Raw genomic sequence first — 20,509 nt, 5'->3', positions numbered from 1 at the left:
CGATACACCAGTTTCCAAAATCGCCAAAAATAGCGCTTCTCCAGATATGCAAGTTGATAATTTGGGAAGTACGGCGTAAAAAAATATTTATACATACAAGTGTTTTTGCAAATATTAATAAAATTTCAAACAGATTTCTGTCTCTTCTGTCTCTATCCGGACATAAAACAACAATATAATACCCATAATTGGCTGAGTGAACGTCTAATATTGGTCGCAAAAAACAAAGATGTCGTCGATGTCAGTGCGACAATTTAGATTTTCGTTACAGGAAAACTGACACAGATACAAATTAGGATGGCGTAGCCAACTATCCCAAAGGATTTTTATAATCATTGGAATTGCCTGGATTATCACCACTTGATTTTACTTTTAAAAGTTGTCATCATGCTGTATAACATAAATCAACCTCGACTTTGTAATGAACTTTGTATCGTCATCGAAGCCACAAAACGTGTGGGCGGGTCTGCTAATTGAATTATAAAAAAAAAATTAAGAAGAAGTTTTATACGCTTGGATAATACAAAAATGTATTCCACCTTTAATGTGGTATAATTGAGTACCTCTTTTTAATAGTAGAATAAAATTTGTTCTTTATAAATCTCTGTATTTATTTATCCTAATTTGTAGTATACCTTAAAAAGTACACAGAGGTCACAGCCAAAAAATTAAGTTAGGTCCATAATTAGTAGAGCTCATCGTGAGCAAAGCCAAAGCTGTTTACCAATACATTAACCAATTTCTATGAATTTCAAATTCATAATTAGCGACCAGGAGTACCTCGAGTACTCGGATTCAGCGACCCCAAAAACATATAGTACTCATAGTAAGACCTCCAGGTCATAACACAAATATTTTTTTGCGTGGCTGATTAATCAGTAATCTCTCTATCTAATATATCTATTTTAACTGCTTAAATATGCTATTTGTTGAATTAAAATATTGGCTCTATATATAAATGCATTCTTCTATAATGTAGAAAATCATTATCTTTTATTTTTTGGAGACTTTTATGGCTTTTTACCCTGAGCTAACTCCTATGTTATAACCATGTATCAAAAGTGAATATATTTAGTATAACAAAATATATATATGTGTGCTTATGACGACCAGTAGCTACGAAATTAATCTGTATGTATGTGATTGGCGTTGCAACCGTTTAGCCGGTTATAGCCGAATCGACGATAGTGCGCCACCTGTCTCTCTCCTTCGCAGTTCGGCGCCAGTTGGAGATCCCAAGTGTAACCAGGTCGCTCTCCACCTGGTCCCTCCAACGGAGTGGAGGCCTTCCCCTTCCTCGGCTTCCTCCGGCGGGTACTGCATCGAACACTTTCAGGGCTGGAGTGTTTTCGTCCATTCGGACAACATGACCTAGCCAGCGTAGCCGCTGACTTTTTATTCGCTGAACTATGTCAATGTCGTCGTATAACTCGTACAGCTCATCGTTCCATCGTCTGCGGTATTCGCCGTTGCCAATGTTCTGAGGACCATAAATCTTGCGCAAAATTTTCCTCTCGAAAACTCCTAGTGTCGTCTCATCTGATGTTGACATCGTCCAAGCTTCTGCACCGTAAAGCAGGACGGGAATGATAAGCGACTTGTAGAGCTTGATTTTGGTTCGTCGAGAGAGGACTTTACTGTTCAATTGCCTACTAAGTCCAAAGTAGCACCTGTTGGCAAGAGTTATTCTGCGCTGGATTTCGAGGCTGACATTGTTCGTGTTGTTGATGCTGGTTCCCAGGTATACGAAATTATCTACGACCTCGAAGTTATGACTGTCAACAGTGACGTGGGAGCCAAGACGCGAATGCGCCGACTGTTTGTTTGATGACAGGAGATATTTCGTTTTGTCCTCATTCACCTCCAGACCCATTCGCTTCGCCTCCTTATCCATGCGGGAAAAAGCAGAACAAACGGCGCGGTTGTTGCTTCCGATGATATCAATATCATCGGCGTACGCCAGGAGCTGTACACTCTTGTAGAAGATTGTACCTTCTCGGTTTAGCTCTGCAGCTCTTATAATTTTTTCCAGCATCAGGTTAAAGAAGTCGCACGATAGTGAGTCACCTTGTCTGAAACCTCGTTTGGTATCGAACGGCTCGGAGAGGTCCTTCCCAATCATGACGGAGCTTTTGGTGTTGCTCAACGTCAATTTACACAGCCGTATTAGTTTTGCGGGGATACCAAATTCAGACATCGCGGCGTAAAGGCAACTCCTTTTCGTGCTGTCGAAAGCAGCTTTAAAATCGACAAAAAGGTGGTGTGTGTCGATCCTCTTTTCTCGGGTCTTTTCCAAGATTTGGCGCATGGTGAATATCTGGTCAGTTGTCGATTTTCCAGGTCTAAAGCCACACTGATAAGGTCCAATCAGTTTGTTGACGGTGGGCTTTAGTCTTTCACACAATACGCTCGATAGAACCTTGTATGCGATATTTAGGAGGCTGATCCCACGGTAATTGGCGCAGATTGTGGGATCTCCCTTTTTATGGATTGGGCAGAGCACACTGAGATTCCAATCGTCAGGCATGCTTTCTTCCGACCATATTCTGCAAAGAAGCTGATGCATGCACCTTATCAGTTCTTCGCCGCCGTATTTGAATAGTTCTGCCGGTAATCTATCGGCCCCCGCTGCTTTGTTGTTCTTCAAGCGGGTAATTGCTATTCGAATTTCTTCATGGTCGGGTAATGGAACATCTGTTCCATCGTCATCGATTGGGGGATCGGGTTCGCCATCTCCTGGTGTTGTACTCTCACTGCCATTCAGCAGGTCGGAGAAGTGTTCCCTCCATAATCCCAGTATGCCCTGGACATCGGTTACCAGATTACCACCTTGGTCTCTACATGAGGATGCTCCGGTCTTGAAACCTTCGTTAAGTCGCTTCATTTTTTCGTAAAATTTTCGAGCATTCCCTCTGTCTGCCAGCTTCTCAAGCTCTTCGTACTCACGCATTTCGGCCTCTTTCTTTTTTTGTCTGCAAATGCGTCTCGCTTCCCTCTTCAGCTCTCGGTATCTATCCCATCCCGCACGTGTTGTGGTCGTTTGCAATGTTGCGAGGTAGGCAGTCTGTTTTCTCTCCGCTGCGAGACGGCACTCCTCATCGTACCAGCTTGTTTTTTGTCGTTGCCGAAAACCAATTGTTTCGGCTGCAGCGGTACGCAGTGAGTTTGAGATGCCGTTCCACAGTTCCCTTATACCGAGATGCTGATGAGTGCTCTCAGAGAGCAGGAGTGCAAGTCGAGTAGAGTATTTCGTGGCTGTCTGTTGCGATTGCAGCTTTTCGACGTCGAACCTTCCTTGTGTTTGTTGACGGGCATTCTTTGCTGCACAGAGGCGGGTGCGTATCTTCGCTGCGACCAGATAATGGTCCGAGTATATATTTGGTCCTCGGAGCGTACGCACGTCTAAAACACAGGAGACATGTCTTCCGTCTATCACAACGTGATCGATTTGGTTCCGCGTGTTTCGATCAGGAGACAGCCAAGTAGCTTGATGTATTTTCTTATGCTGGAATCTGGTACTACAGACGACCATATTTCGGGCCCCAGCGAAGTCGATCAGCCTCAGGCCGTTTGGCGATGTTTCGTCATGGAGGCTGAATTTTCCGACTGTTGTGCCAAAGACACCTTCTTTACCCACCCTGGCGTTAAAATCACCAAGCACGACTTTTACATCGTGGCGGGGGCAGCGCTCATAGGTGCGTTCTAGGCGCTCATAGAAAGCATCTTTGGTCACATCGTCCTTCTCTTCCTTTGGGGCGTGGGCGCAAATCAGCGATATGTTGAAGAACCTCGCTTTGATGCGGATTGTGGCTAGACGTTCATCCACCGGGGTGAATGCCAGGACTCTGCGACGGAGTCTCTCTCCCACCACAAATCCAACACCAAATTTGCGCTCCTTTATATGGCCGCTGTAGTAGATGTCACAAGGACCCACCTTCTTCCGTCCTTGTCCCGTCCATCGCACTTCTTGGATGGCGGTGATGTCAGCCTTAAGTCGTATGAGGACATCAACCAGCTGGGCAGAGGCACCTTCCCAATTAAGGGTCCGGACATTCCAGGTGCATGCCCTTATATCATTATCCTTAAAACGTTTGCAGGGGTCGTCATCAAAAGGGGGGTGTCTCATCCGAGGCTTTCGTAGATTTTTCATTGGGGGGTGTTTTTATGTGGTGGGTCCCAAACCCTACGCACAACCGCATAAGCGGGCTCGCCTTCTCACTTTAGCTCGCCTTCAAACGGATGTCTGTTGGCTACCCAGAGGATACTTGGTCTAAAACCGGAAGTCGTGAGCTGCTTGAACCATGTGGAGAAGAATCGTTTCTGGCCACTCCCAAGTGAGTGACAATCAAAAACTTTCCTCACTTGCGTGAACTTCTACACATGATCCCATCCTCCGAAATTAATCTGCTTATATAAAAAAACACTGAATTCAACCTCAAAACTAACTAACTAATTGCGTAATAATAATGTGTATTAAAACTGACATTATGAGTGGTTAGTTATATAACACCAAATTTGAAAACGTTTCACATGTATTAGTATGGCATCTTGTCTGGTGAATATGGACCCTGGGGCATAGCTACAGTATTGTTTATGAGATTTTAACAAACAAAATTCATCAAGCTCATAAAACCACATCCAACCTTGAGCTGCTGCTACATACAAAGTAAGCAATGAATACAATTGAACATTTTATGGACAATTGGACCTTCCATACGCGTGAAATTTAAAATTGCCAATTCAAGAGTTCGAGTTATGGAGAATTTCGAGTTATAGAAGTTCAAGTTATGGAAGAAAATTTTTATGAAATTTGATTTCTAAACGCTATTGTCAATTAAGTGGTCATAGACGAATATCATATTTGGATTTAAAACCTTTAATATACGAGTATATTTTTTTTATCAGTAGAGTACCTAAATGTGACCACTTTTCGAATAGATTGCTTTTGTCAGCCATATCTGCAATTTCAAATTTGATTAACAAAAATATTTACCTTCTTACCTAAATACATTTAAAAACTCAACTTTATTATGAAATATAAAACATGAATATGTATTACAAATCTATGTATGTAACGGTGAAACAATGCGTAACTTCAAATATGCTTCCACAATATTAAAAAATATACGAACAACGCATGCATACACCTAATTTCACGTGAGCAGCTAAGCTTATACAACAATTTTTGCATTTTAAACCATTGAAAAATCAATTACGTATACGCCACGGTGCACGCGACCAACTAAGCAACGACGCGCAACTAGTAAATGCACTGTATACCTAGCAGCCACGCTAAACAACAACTACATAAACATTAAATAACAACAAAAACAACACAATAAACATAAAAAAGAGAGAAAAAGTGAGTGTTTCCAGAAAAAAAAGAAAGAATTTCAACGAAAAAGTGCGACAGTAAAGCGAACGAAGGGAAAAAAACTGTAGATTTAAGTGCACAAGCGAAAATCATTTAAATGCAAAATGCTATTTTTGCATAGAATACGAAATTACTGCAGCGAAAAAGTTGTAAACGAGGTAGTGCGCTGTGAGAAAATACTGCGAAAGGGGCGTGTAAGAAGTGTTTAGAGGAAAAGAGGGAAAGCGCAAGGTGTCCTTTCGGCTGTTGCATGGAGCCATAATGCATATGCGTGTGTTTGTGTTTGTGGAAAAGCATACGCATAACCTTTTTAATATGTGTTTTGTGTATGTGTACCGCTGCGTGCGATTTCCTGCCCAATGGTATTGCGCCAGTCGCTCCACTACACACAAGACACTGTATTCTATATTTTGGACTTTCTTGCCTGCCTCAAGCAAATACACACACACAAACACATATGTATATATGTACAGTAGTAATGGATAAGCATATTTTGGCCCTCCCCATTGTGCTTGCGTACGTGCGTGCGCCGCAGTGCATAAAGACACGACACAACACGCAGTGCAGCGCAGCGCAGCTCCTAAGCGGCAGACGCCATAGGAATGCGGCGAAAATTTAATAAAGGATACGTGCGTTTTGCAAAGTAGCGCGGCAATAAAATACACAATGCAATGCCACGAACGCCGGCAGGGGCGCACAGTCAATGCTACAAGCGCCACGCGGCATGCATTTCGCCATTGGGGAGAGAAGTGAAAAAAGCGCCGTCGCATTTTAATGGCACAAAAACTGCAACACCATTTTGCCTGCGCCTCGTGCTGCGCTTTGCTACTGCTGATTGCACGTAGTCGCGTTTTTTGCCAAATGAAATGTAGATTTGGTTAAACTTAAGTTTATGATCAACGTGACTTATTTAATACCGACGCTGGGGAAATGCAAACTGACGCGCCGGGTTTCGACTGCAGATTTCGGCGAGCTGCTACAAACTTAGTAAAACTTCGCCAAATTCTCAGTCAATGCGCTTGCTTTTTACTAAATTACGGAACTTTGAGACCAAAGTGTTTAGGTTTGGAACTAAGATTGTTTGGTATGTGACTAAGCTAAAAATATTTTTTTTTTCTCTGAGCTATTTTTTTAACTCTTTGTTCCAAATTATATAAAGTAAATCAATATATTTTTCTCAAATAAATACCTTGTCTTACAACTCCAGAATAGTTTGTGATAGTTTTAATATTTTTTTTTACTTTTAAAATGTTGCCTACCTTTAGGCGCCTTTAGTAATGCATATGTAGTCATGTCACACACCTTTCATATTTTCATTAAAGCTACAAGGCGCTGCTGATTTAAAATTGTAAAACTCTTTAGCCACTTTTATTAAATTACAAATACAAAATTGAGTCAAAAACACTTTCTCTTAAAAACAAAATAAAGCTTCCTATTAGGAGATTATTAAGTCAATCATTGATTCCAACGATTCATTAGTAAAAATAGATTAGAAATATATACCATATTATAAAACCCGATTCCAAGAAATTTAGCGTGTCTTCCAATGACATTACTACACAAATACCTAAAAATGCTAAGTAAATATTGTCCTGAAAAAATGACTACAAAATCAACAAAAGCCACTTATTGCAAGTTCCCGGCTAAAATGTTAACGAATAATAAAAACACAACAACAACAACATCAAAATAATCAGCAACAGGCTACAGTGCGACTGGGCTTAAGCAAAGAAATCGTAGAAGAAACGACTTGTCTACTTAGACCAGTTTTTGCACCGTCTTTCTGCTTCCTTCCACACTACTTTTTCACTAACAACTCGAAGTGTTGTTGTTGCTTGTTAAAGCAACGTTTCACAAGTCCAGCGCCACTTTCATCACTTTAACAACTTTTTCAATTTGTTGTTGTTGCTGCATTTGTTAGTTCCACAACTAGTAGATATTGTAGTAGTTTTGTTATGCTAGTTATTGTTGTTGTGCTTCGTTATTGTTGTTGTTGCACTCACAATGCGCTCGTGTACATAAATATACTTAGATATATGTGCACTGTGTACAAGCAAGTAAAAGTTTTCAATTTAAAATTTGCTAGCCTGAAGTACTTGTATTCCCCGAGGTATGGCAAAAAGAAGCAAATAGAGAGAGACTTAAGTGCCACTACAGGCACTCTTGGTTGTTTAGCTTGTTTTCTCTACATTCTACTACTTCGTCTTCTTCTTCTTCTTGTTCGATTCTCATAATTGTGTTCCCTTGTGTAAGAAGCTCATGTATGCATGTGTGTGTGTCTCTTCGTGCGTGCGTGCATGCGTAGTACAACCCTTCAATACTCTATTTGGTAAGCCAGTGCCCTACTGCTTCTTCTTCTTCTTAAATTATAAATTGCGAAAAAGTGCATTACAATTTTTTTCCTCCCCGCCGCTCGGTCACCTCGATTACTTTACTTAGCTGAAGGCAGAAAGTTGAGCCGCACATAAGCAACCAAAGCAACAGCCAACAACACAACAACACCAACAACAAACAACAATAAATGGCAGCAAAGTTAACAACGTGGCAGTACTCTTAACAACAACAATGCGCACTTGGAGTGTCAACGACAGCAAAACAGCAAATGACAACACACCTCCAGGGCAGACAAAATAATAGCGGAACGAACGAAAAAAGGGTCACAACAAAGGACATGCCAAGCCTGGTTGGAAGGGAGGGGAGCGGAGAGGTGCAGTAGTTAGGCGAGCTGACTGAGAATAGCAAAAGAAAATGTTTGCTTTGTTATTTAGTGGAAAAAAGTGGGGAAAATAGAATTTTATTTGAGTTGTAAATTGCCAGTGACAATGCTCAAGCGACCAGACAACAACAATTGCAGTATACAGTGGTGGGATATAATAATTTCACTATTTCCTTAATATTGATTACATTAAAAGGCAGGGAAATTAAGTAAATTCTATAATGCTTGATGACCTTAATATAAATTACAACGATTACAATATTGAAATCGCATAAAAATCCTTAATAAAGTAACGGGACATTAGTAGATTAAAGAAGTCATGTTCATTTAAATGAAAAATAGTGCAAAATATTTGAAATTTGAACAAAAATACTGGGTTAGCTGCCAATAATATATATTTTGAAAATACACTTCTATACCATCCCCCAAATTGGTAAAATAAATTGAATATTGTAGAATTAATATAAAATCATTAATGGACTTTCGCATTTACATATCCAATTGAGTCGGTTAGCCAGAGTCTGCTTTACATGGACATCAGACGCTGAAATTCAAATGAAATTTTTGTGAGAAATCAGCCAAATTACGGAACATTGAAACGCAAATGGTTGTTGTGGAACTTGACTTGGTTGGTGACTAGGCTAAAAATATTTTGTTTGAGTTGTTTTATTATAACTCTTGAATTAAATTTTAATAAGTAAAAAAATATTTTTTTTTTTAAATAGAGATAATTTAAATGTATTTTCTTTCTTTCTTATTTTCTTATTTATTAAAAAACGTTGCCTACCCTTAGGCGCCTATTTTTCACATGTCGTGAAGTCGCACACCACTCATTAAAAAAGTAATTAAGCCATATTTGCGAAACAGAAATGCATTTGAGATTCATGAAATTCTACTGCATGTTTAAGATAAGACGTGAGAAGAACTTGTTATCTAAAACTTATAATTTTACTAACACTGACTTCTGGGATCGGATTTTTGAAAAACAACGTATACGACAGTACTCTTCAAACAATTAAAGTGATCAAACCTGACATTCATGTGACATAAGCCCTATACCCCGAGATGATAGACTTAGTTATGAAGAACAAAACAAAATTAGCCCTTTTATTCTGATCAATAAATCATTGATTCTGTATTCAACAAGGAATAATTAATAATGAAATAAAATGAATTTAGGTTAGGTTTGGTTAGGTTACTCTGGCAGGCTACAACGCCACACATAGGCCAGTTTTGGTCCTTTGTGAAACCAGATGGAGTGCCGTCACTTGGTTAATGAGGAGTAGTCATCCTTTAGGATGCCAGCGTTGTTGTGAATTTCAAAAGGCTTTGTGGCTTTACCAACGAAATCTCTTCAAGATTGACGTACTGTGCAGCCCCCAAATGCTGAAGCCGTTGTCTTGATAATGCAGGACATTCACAGAAGAGGTGCTCCATTGTTTCTCTAGTGCCTTGCTCTTGACATTTCCTGCAGTCTTCACGATCTATCAGCCCCATCTTGTAGGCGTGCGCCGCCACAAAACAGTGACCAGTGAGTATGCCGATCATATTCCTGCATTTGCTTCTATCGAGCGCCAATAGAAATTTCGTGTACTTCTTATCTACCGCCTTGCACATAACTTTTGCGGTTTTGCATCCCGGTATATTCTTCCAGCGCGCTTTGAACTTTTTTACCAAGTTTCTGTCTAGATCATCATATAGACAGTGTATAGGTCTATCAACGTTCATCATATTTACGGATGACAGATTTACGCCTCGTTTGGCAATCTCGTCCACTATCTCGTTACCTTCTATGCCCTTGTGGCCTGGCACCCAGTAGAATTGAAGTCGCCTATTTCTGGCGACATCATCTACTGCTGTCCTACCACTTAAGACACTTTTGGTCGAAATGAATTTACTACAAACACAAATTCATCTATTAGTAAGGTTAAGTCGATTAAGAAGGTCATACCGTATTTGTATGTAATTTGTAGCTTAGGTGAGCCTCTTAAATACAATAGCTCTAAAAACATAGATATTTGCTGTATGCCTAGCCTACATCCAGGCGCACTCTTCATTTTATTTTATACCAATTAGTTATTTCCTTAATCATTTTTTATATTTTAAGCAGCTTTCAGTTATCAGTGCTGGTTAAAATCCCAATCCTAAAAAAAATATAATTAATTCAATACATATTCTTAATATGAAAAATTCAGCATTCAAAAGTCTTTGAATACCCATTTAAGCACATGCATCAAAAAACAAGAGTTTTTCACACACACTGTTAGATTTAAATGCAATAAATTCTGAAATTCATGCACATCTTCCTTCACTTTAAATTCACAGAGCCAATATTTATGCCATGCAACAACAATTTTATGAATAAAGTAAAACATAAGCCGCCAGAAAAGCTTTACATATTCACACACAGCACTTGCATACATGTGCACATACATATATAACTGTATAACTGTAAACGAGTATGCATTGAAATGTGCAAAAATGCAATTCCGCATGCAATCTAACAACAAAACCAACAACAAAAGCAGCACTCAAATCTGTGTGCACACCTTTATTGCGAAAATCCCGGCATTTTCATATTGCCTACCGTATTCATGCTGACGTCAACATCAAAATTGTGTAACGTGAAATTGCGAAAATGTTTTCAACGTTTTTTAAACGGCACCACCGGCCACACACCGCGTACCTGCCACGCGCGCCGCTGAATTGTCATAGAAAAATGCAAATTTATATCAGAATGCCCACGATTAATTCGTGTGCACATTTTCACGCCTTTTTTCTGGTTCCCCAGCACGTTTACACTTCAATGGCTAAAACAAAAGTAAAAAAAACAAAAATAGGAAACAAAAATAGGCAACACAAAAAACGCCAACCACAAGTTGGCTTCCATCAAAATCACACTACGTTCTAAACATCGGGCCATCTAACGAGTTGTAAACCATGCAAAAATGCAGAAGCCACCTCGGGTCGCGCTAAGCGTTGCTTGCACGATATTCACAGTTCACTGCAGAAGAAATCAAATTTTCATATCGCTTGGAAAAAAAGATGGTGACCTGACACACGTTTGTTGGTAACAGTGTTGCATTTTTGACAGTTATATTTATTGGAATGTAGAAGTAGAATAGCGAGGTAATAGACAATTTGGGTTTAGGCCACGAATTTAGGGGAAAGCGGTTTGGGCGCCTAAAACTATGCTATATTTTTTACTTTTTTTTTTTGATATTTGGTAATCAAACTTTTTTCTTTAATCTGTCTTTATTTTTAATCAAAAATATATAGTTTATTTTTTAATAAGAAGCCTCAATAATCACCTAAGTCTATTTTCTAAACTCTTAGACAATTGATCATACAACCTAAACATGTGCCACGGAGCTTATCAGTCACTACAACAACAACAATAATATCGCATATGCAAATATTCTATAAGAGGTCATATGCAATCTTGTATATAAATTTTTAAAGCTATGTTGTCCACATACACACATACGCACACACACGTAGTTGCCACATAAAACCATCAAGCAGCGCTCTTTCCCATCCACAAAAGTGGCCAAATGCAACCATGCCGTCGGCTAGCTGGTGACTACGCTCGTTGAATGCATAATAGTTTAGGCCACGCACAGCTGAAACAACCGCTGCAACAAAAACAACAGCAGCAACTGTCCAACAACAAAATATGATTGCGCGCATAAAATTCAAACACGGTCCACAACACACATACCAACAAACGTATGTAAAGCAGTCGACATAGTCAAAACTTTGTACCGTTATCGGACTGTTGAATCGCCATGTGCGACAAAAAAGCATAGCAAAACAACAGCAACAACAACAGCAGTGCTGTGTGTGCACTCTTTTTGGCCACGAATTGGTCATCTGCACAATTTCGGTCACATTGTGCGCCGTGAGCGTCATCTCGATTTCGTGTGCGCATTTCTTGTTGTATTCCTCATGCAGAGTTGCATTTGTATGCATTTGCCTAAATGTATGCTATGGTTGTGCGGTCGAAGTGCAATTAAGAGTCGGTAGGAAAGAATATTTTTTGGGAATTCGGAATTTTGACTAGTAAGAGGAGAATTTGTCATGGAGAAACATGTCTTCTGTTCAACTGGGCCTCTATGGAGGCAACATTTTCCGCTCTTCCAAATATTCCAATTGCCATAAACGTTGCCTACATTTAGGAGGAATAAAGCATTAAATACTTTAGATGGTACAGAGTAGCTTCGAAAATTTACTTTAGAGAGCTAGTTGTTTCTTCAAATTGTATAAGGAAATTTTGTGGAAAAAATACTAATATCGAGCATTTACTAGTGATGGTTCCAGGCAACTTTAAAGCTAAATTTTTCAGGTAGCTTCACGATTCTTTAAATACAATATATAATTCTCAAATTTTTAACCAACAAGCTGACTTTTCCTACAGTGTAAGCTCCAATATATGCTACTACATTCCTCGCTAACCTTTCCTGCCTCAAATTGCCCAGTTGTAAGCTTCTGCAAACGATATTTGGCCAGCAGACAAACACGAGCAAAAGCAGCCAGTTGATGTTGCTTGGACTGTGGTTGAGATTTCTGAGATTGCATAGCGACTGCAATGCATGCAATGGGGGCATGCAACCTCTGCTGCTGTCAAAAACTGGCTGTCATTAGTCAACTTTAAGCTGTCACAAGACACATATTCATTTTTGGAATGTTTAAATATAATTTCGCTTGGCACAAAAAATGTGTGTTTTCTTTAAAACGCGCTTTCCATAAGCACTCACGCTTTTTGCCACGTTTTCAGCGCGATTTTCGTATAAATCATTCGCTTTCAATAGTTGATGGTAATTGGCCACGGTAAGCTACCAATTAAAATCAGCCATGTCAATAATGACAAATGAGCGTGTTTATCATTAAGTATTTGTTGTTGTTTTTTTCCTGTTTTTGCTTAATTTATGTTGACATCAGCGCTTTCGCTGTCACAGCATGGCATTGGCTCAAACGCAATTGTGTCCACGAGTAAATAGATGTGAGAGTGTGGGGGAGTGTAGGTGAGTCTGAGTATATGTATGTCAGTATGTCGAGTAATCATTCACTTTTTATGGCCCTGACACATAGCAGACACCCACAGCGCACACAGAGATATACTTGTGATTGCATGTGGCACAATCTTACTGCGAACGAAACTTATTAGTGGCAAATGCATCTGTCGTGAAGCTGCTCTATAATCGAAGAAATGAAGTAGATAAGAAACCAGGATAAGAAGTGCGCAGTTGACAGTATTTTCTTCATAAATGAATAACTGTACTAAATACACGGCGCGAGTGAAAGCGCACTTGACTGCTGCATGCGCAACAACTGGGGCAGCATTGACAACACTACACACACACATACAGACGCACATATCTATCTGCATATATAATATATCCTGCTGATGATGCCGTCGCTGTCAAATGCGATAAATTGTTAGAGATTGCAACATTCACTGTTATATAAACACACATACACTTACATGAAGCCAAGTGCATACGCAGGCACTTGAAGGTCCTCAATTGCCGGTGTCACCGTTTCGTCCTTGTGTAAGTCGCTCTATGTGCCTGTGTGTGTGTGTGTGTGTGTGTGCGCGCGTGGCATGTTAATGCTGTTTGTAGCAATACAATTTCAATCTCCTCACTCACACTCTCGCACACACACAAACTTATCTTTCACGTGCGATCACTTGTCAGTCGAGTCGTTGAAAAGAAGAGCCGCCGCCCAATGATTTGCCCACACACTTGACTCGCCTTTGAAGCCGGCATTTTACGTCTGTGCGCTGTAATGACCGCCTTGGCTGTGCTTTATCAAGTTGACACTGTGCTCGTTCACTGTTCCATTTACAGTTACAAGGTAGAGGAATTTACAATGTTGCAAGAAACATAAGCAACATTTTGGCTCTTATATAATTTAACTTATATATTTATTGCTAATATTCAGTTATGCTTCCTGAAAAGTCCTGCACAAGTCTGCCATAGACATTTTTGCAATTTTGATTTAAACTTCGAAACCCCCAGGCGTCTTAAATATGTTGAAAACATCTGAATTGGTCTACGTGCCTTTTAGTATTGACAGACAACCACATGTTAATGCATACAAATAATAGACTCCCAACACTGCCTGGTAGAAACACGGTGTACAGCAAGTTAATATTATTTTTTACAATTTTATTCTTAATTTTGCTGTGCTTTCTCTTTATTTCATCTTTAGTTAGACTTCCACAAAAATTTTAACGCAAAAATTAGCCGAATCTGTCGAGGAGTTCACGAGTTTACTAAGGTCATCGAATAGCAAATTATTTAAATAACTATATTTGCAAGAACTTGAAATTTTCGCTTTTCTGAAAAAAAAATATAATAAAAGATGCTCATATTTTGCTCAGCACTGTTGTATAAATTGTAAGTGTATTTCTACTGCGTCGTAATTGGGTCATCCCCTTTCCCAATAGTTACCGTTTCTTCAATGCTGACACTGCAACTAAGTAAAGACTATGCTCTTGGAACTATATATAATAACAGCACAATTATACCTACAACAACAATACATATTTTATGTCGTTAAAAAGTTTTATAAAAAAATAAAAATAAAAATAATTTAAATACAAAAATGTCCTTAAATTAAACTTAAACAAGAAATAAGTATATACATATCTCCACTTCTTCTTCTTCTTAACTGGCGTAGAAACCGCTTACGCGGTTATAGCCGAGTCCACAACAGTGCGCCACGCATCTCTCCTTTTGGCGGTTTGGCGCCAATTGGTAATACCAAGTGAAGACAGGTCCTTCTCCACCTGGTCCTTCCATCGGAGTGGAGGTCTCCCTCTTCCTCGGCTTCCACCAGCGGGTACTGCATCGAAAACTTTCAGAGCTGGGGCACTTTCATCCATTCGAACAACATGACCCAGCCAGCGTAGCCGCTGTCTTTTTATTCGCTGGACTATGTCTATGTCGTCGAACAACACATACAGCTCATCATTCCATCTTCTGCGGTATTCGCCGTTGCCAATGTTTAAGGGACCGTAAATCTTCCGCAAAACCTTTCTCTCGAAAACTCCTAGTGCCGTCTCATCGGATGTTGACACCGTCCACGCTTCTGCACCATAAAGTAGGACGGGAATGATGAGGGACTTGTAGAGTTTAGTTTTTGTTCGTCGAGAGAGGACTTTACTTTTCAATTGCCTACTCAGTCCATAGTAGCACCTGTTGGCAAGAGTGATTCTGCGTTGGATTTCAAGGCTGACATTATTATCGGTGTTAATGTTGGTTCCTAGGTATACGAAATTATCTACAACTTCAATGTTATGACTGTCAACAGTGACGTGGGAGACAAGACGCGAATGCGCTGACTGTTTGTTTGATGACAGGAGATATTTCGTCTTGTCCTCGTTCACCACCAGACCCATTCGCTTCGCTTCCTTATCCAGGCGGGAAAAAGCAGAACTAACGGCGCGGGTGTTGTTTCCGATGATATCAATATCATCGGCGTACGCCAGGAGCTGTACACTCTTGTAGAAGATTGTACCTTCTCTATTTAGCTCTGCAGCTCTTATAATTTTCTCCAGCATCAAGTTAAAGAAGTCGCACGATAGCGAGTCACCTTGTCTGAAACCTCGTTTGGTATCGAACGGCTCGGAGAGGTCCTTCCCGATCCTGACGGAGCTTTTGGTGTTGCTCAACGTCAACTTACACAGCCGTATTAGTTTTGCGGGGATCTCATCCGAGGCCTGTGTTTCTTATTCACTGGTTATTCGTTTTTATGTGGTGGGTCCCAAGCCCTACGCACAACCGCATAAGCGGGATTCGCCTTCTCACTTTAGCTCGCTTCCAGACGGATGTCTGTTGGCTACCCAGAGGATACTTGGTCTAAGACCGGAAGTTGTGAGCTGCTTGAGCCACATGTAAAAGAATCGTTCCTGGCCACTCCCAAGTGAATGGCAGTCAGAAACTTTCCTCACTTACGTGAACTTCTACATATGTGGAGGCCCCGGCGAGATATCTCCACTTGGGAAACATATATTTTGTTATCAAGTCTTGATTTATACACAATTCCTCTTTTTTTGGGTGTTACGTATCTTAAATTAATGTCGACCTTCATATTCTTAGCTTTCGTTTTATAATTCGGACATCTTACTTGACTGCTTTAGCTTATTAGTAAGTGATTAAGACCCCAAAATAAGAGGTCTCACTTCACACTTCTCTGCTATTTATCTTCAAATATAGAGTCAAGAAAACTGTTATTGCTTAAGATTCTAATTTGAAAAAAACTAGCAACCCCCTTATTTTAGTAGGTTATGAATCTATTATAGGGAACTCCCTTTTTTTCCTATTTTTGCTTGCACTCATTTTCTTTTCCATCTCTCCTCCATAAAACCTACTTCGAACACTCCAGCACACTTCACCGCTTTTCGCAACACGCTGAAGAAATTTGCACTTAACACTTGAGATGCTTTCATAACCACTATACTCTATACTATCTACTGTATTATTATGTAGCACAAGACGCTTATCTATTGAGGAATCAAAGCCAAGATTGCACACTTTCAACTAAGAAATGCGTGAATGATTCTTGCGAGTATTCGTTCGTGCAAAGAAAAGGCCCACAAATACTTGTATAGTCAGAGTGCTTACATCTTGGCAGAGTTGCATGTGTATGAGTATAAGTGAAACTATGTTTATCTGGCAAAGGACTGAATGAGTGTTGAGTATGTGTGGGCGTCTGACACGTGTGTCGAGGCGTCTAACCCAAAGTAGATGCTTATGTAAATAGATTTCATATATACGAGTGTATAATGCTCACCTGCCGTTACCTTGGTTTCTTACCTACACATGCACTTTGGTTTGAAAAATTGTTAGGCGCACAAATTTGTATGGACTTCCCGGAATCATTAACACTTTGTCATATAACAGAATGATGTGATTATGTAATAAATGAAAAGCAAAATACAAATTTAAAAATATATATTTGTTGGTGTCATAGCTATTAAAAGCTCATATCATTAAGCTTCAAATTTCAAACACTGTTTACTCTATATGTATGTTTTTATGTATATTAACCAACACCACATAGCACCCACTCACACGCACACTGTAGTCATATATCTGTATTTTCTATTTCATAATTGCTTTCCTTCATGCCTCTTTCATATTTTTTTCTTTCTTCATCTTCACTGATTTCACACAATTTGTCCCGTTATTTCAGATGGACTTATTGATCTATCATCTTTTCTAAATCACGGTTCGTCAGGTTAGTTTCACTTTTCGAAAACGTTTACTTAACAACTGCACCGTTCTTTTCACTCACTTCTTTCATTTTTTTCTGAATAATAATAATTCTAAAGCATAATTCAAAAATTTTCAAAAAATTCAAAATTTGGCTAGAGAAGAAAACTTTAAAATTCCAAAAAAAAATTGAGGACAAAATATGCACTTTTATAAAAGATTAAAAGAGTCAAAAATTATTAGTGAAACTACAATTTAGTCTCGTACTTCTAAAATAAATTTCTTTAAGTATTACAGCATCTCAAAGCATTGACTTATTTATCATTTGCATGCACTTTGTAAATTTATTTATTGATTTAATTAAAGCATGTTTTCTGCTTCTTAGTAGTTTATATACCTCGTAAAATAAGTTAAATAAAGTAAAAATCATGGTCTTGAGTTATGTACTTCTTTCTGTAAATCAAAAAAAAATTTGAACTAAGAAATTTTCGCTGAATTAATGAGACTTATTCGGGTGGGTTATAAAATTGGGGCCGAAAACCGCATTTATTTTTTTAACAGGTGGCAACCTTATTAACTTTTTCTCTTATTTTAAGCTTTTGCAAACCTCTTGGGCGCTGTATTGTAATACATCATTCATATTTTAATAATTGTATTGAATTCAACATTTAATTAAGTGGCAACCCTATTCAAAAATATTTTCACTTTAAATTTTCTAAGACCTTCTTGAACTCCTTTACATCCATATTGTAGTGAGTCATTCAATTATTTTATTGAATTAATTTTTTTTTTTAATAAGTGGCAACCCTAGCCGAAAATTTACAAATTTCACTTTCTTAGTTTAAAGCGTTTATTAAGGTGAATATTAATCTTATCAATTTTATTAACTCAAAAATTCAAACCAGGTGGCAACATTATATTTTATATAAAAAAATAATATGTAAATAAAATTTAGAAAAGAAATTTGTTAAACAAAATTTAGGCGTACAATACTATACTTAAGTAGAATTTCAATCAATGATGCAAAAACAGCCAGCTCTTCAAAAGAAAAGAAAGAGATGTGTACAAAATAAAGTTACAACTTTTTGGTCTAATCTATAGTTAAAAAACTAAAAATATATCATAAAATAAAAAATTACATATTTTTTCAGACTGCATGACTTTTGACTATTGTAATATTAATAATAATATTTATTAATTTAATTTCGTGAAAATAACTCAACTCTCTACTTAATCCACATTTACTTACTATTTAACGTCTTTTCACTACTTTGCAGACAATGAGATGCGCGATCTGAGTGTCACCTTCTACGGCAGCGGCGCTACACACAAACTCCGGCTGAGCCTCACCACACTCTCATTGGTGACACTCATTTTGGTGAAACTCAACAAAAGCTTTTGGGCCTAAGCGCTGCACGGGAGCCCGGCGTGGCAAGGATTATGAGTTGGAATTTTACTAAATGCCTAATTATTAGGGCGAAAGTTGATATTATGCAATCAGATTACTTTTATAACTGTAAAACTAAAAGATAACGAGAGAGAGGAATGAAGTAAAAGAGAGAGATCAAATTGTAGCACGTAGAAATGTGAGAGCCGGTATTTAGGTATGTGTTTAAATTTAAGCTAAAAAATATAAATAAATGTAAACATAAATTTTTATTTGAATAAAAATACATATTAAAAGCTTAGATTTGTGATTAACTGATTTTCAATTTATAAGGTATTAAAGCGTTAGTTTATAGTTGGCACAGAGTTGATTTATTTTTTATTTTTTAATTGAACCGTATTCAAATTTGAAGACATTAAAAATGTGGGAAAAATATTTTTATTTAAAATAATTATCTTAAAAAAAAAATTGCATAAAAACTTAAAATAAAATTAATGAAAAATGCGCTGATTGATGGATCGTTGTAATGATCGATGTGAAAAAGACAGAACCTCAATTGTAAATAGTAAAGTAATTTTTATCTTATACATACTCATACTCTTAGGCTAATTATAATAAAAAAATAAAATTAATTCAATAAAAATATTAATTAATAAAAAAATTAGAAAGAGTGATTGTCACAGCCTGACTGACAGTTCGTTGCTAGCTGACAGTTGAGCAGTGACAAGAGAAGTGAAAGCAAAAATCGGAGAGTGTAAAGTACATAAGAGGTTATAGGTTAATATGAGAGTCAACACTCTCAAATTTAAGTATCAAGAGAGAGCCAAGCAAAATGTTTTTTCAATATTCCACTCTAGTACGTAATGAAATAGTGAAATAAAAAATGCATATTGGTAAGTAAATGATGTACTTAGTAAAAATTTAAACTAATTTATTGTTAGCGAAAATTATTATTATGAAATAACTGTAATGAGATTAAAAAAAAACTAAAGAACAAAAAATATATATTAATTATAATACAAAATATGAATGTGTGTATGTGCTAATGCACTCTTATACATATGTACATATAGACCACTTGTATGTTTATTCTAGGCATAAACACATAAATATACTCAAATAAATCGCACATTGAAGTATTCAAATTTAGTGACAATTAAGTTTGGCAAATTTGTGTCGTCGTTTCTCGTGTCATTTAGTGCAAGCTAAAGTTACTTAACAGTAACTAATTGCATAGCGGGCGCTGCTAATATTATCTATGATGAAGTGAAATCATAAAAAATTAAATAATAAAAAAATTAAAATTGCTTGCGGCCATGCATACATACAGACAAACAAATATAGAGAATTTTTAAGCTTTTTGCTATTTTACTCATAAGCTACTAAGTAACAAGTATGCGTAGTTAATTTTAAACGGTAATATTAGAAATTTCGAAAGTGTGACATTTTTGTAATGCTCTTATTTTTGTATGTGTGTATAATTTTTTGGAAATTTAAAAAGTATAACTTAAAAGGAAAGTCACTAAAATAGAATGATTAAGGTTAAAAAAATATTAAAAAATTAGTGACTACACTTTTTTATTAAATTCAATTATTTTTATTGAAATATGTATATTTTAAAAATTGTCTTTCAAATATAAAATAATAAAAAATATATACTATATATATTAATATTTAATTAATTAAAAATATTTTTTTTTTAATTTTTTTTTCGACATAGAATAGTATATAGAATAATTACTGATATAAAATGAATTAATTTTATTTTATATAAAAAACAATTATGAGAAAGTGTGAAGTTTTTTTTA

The 20,509-nt window shown here is 37.5% G+C and overlaps 1 protein-coding gene across 3 annotated transcripts in view; it reads left to right on the top strand.

Moving 5' to 3' along the window:
- The window catches only part of LOC105211322 (hemicentin-1), a 428,984-nt gene extending 408,751 nt beyond the window's left edge, over positions 1-20,233 (top strand). For 2 of the 3 annotated variants that reach the window (XM_054227746.1, XM_054227748.1), the window contains exons 13-14: positions 17,295-17,339; positions 18,592-20,233. In XM_054227746.1, the coding sequence (XP_054083721.1) occupies positions 17,295-17,339; positions 18,592-18,722 (176 nt within the window). In that variant the 3' untranslated portion in view covers positions 18,723-20,233. The remainder of the gene's footprint in view (positions 1-17,294; positions 17,340-18,591) is intronic. The other variant, XM_054227750.1, reaches the window with a different exon arrangement.
- Positions 20,234-20,509: the final 276 nt, after the last annotated feature.

Source organism: Zeugodacus cucurbitae, chromosome 2 (genome assembly GCF_028554725.1).
Source record: "Zeugodacus cucurbitae isolate PBARC_wt_2022May chromosome 2, idZeuCucr1.2, whole genome shotgun sequence".
Taxonomy (NCBI): Eukaryota; Metazoa; Arthropoda; class Insecta; order Diptera; family Tephritidae; genus Zeugodacus; species Zeugodacus cucurbitae.
This window is presented reverse-complemented; position numbering and strand designations above follow the sequence as displayed.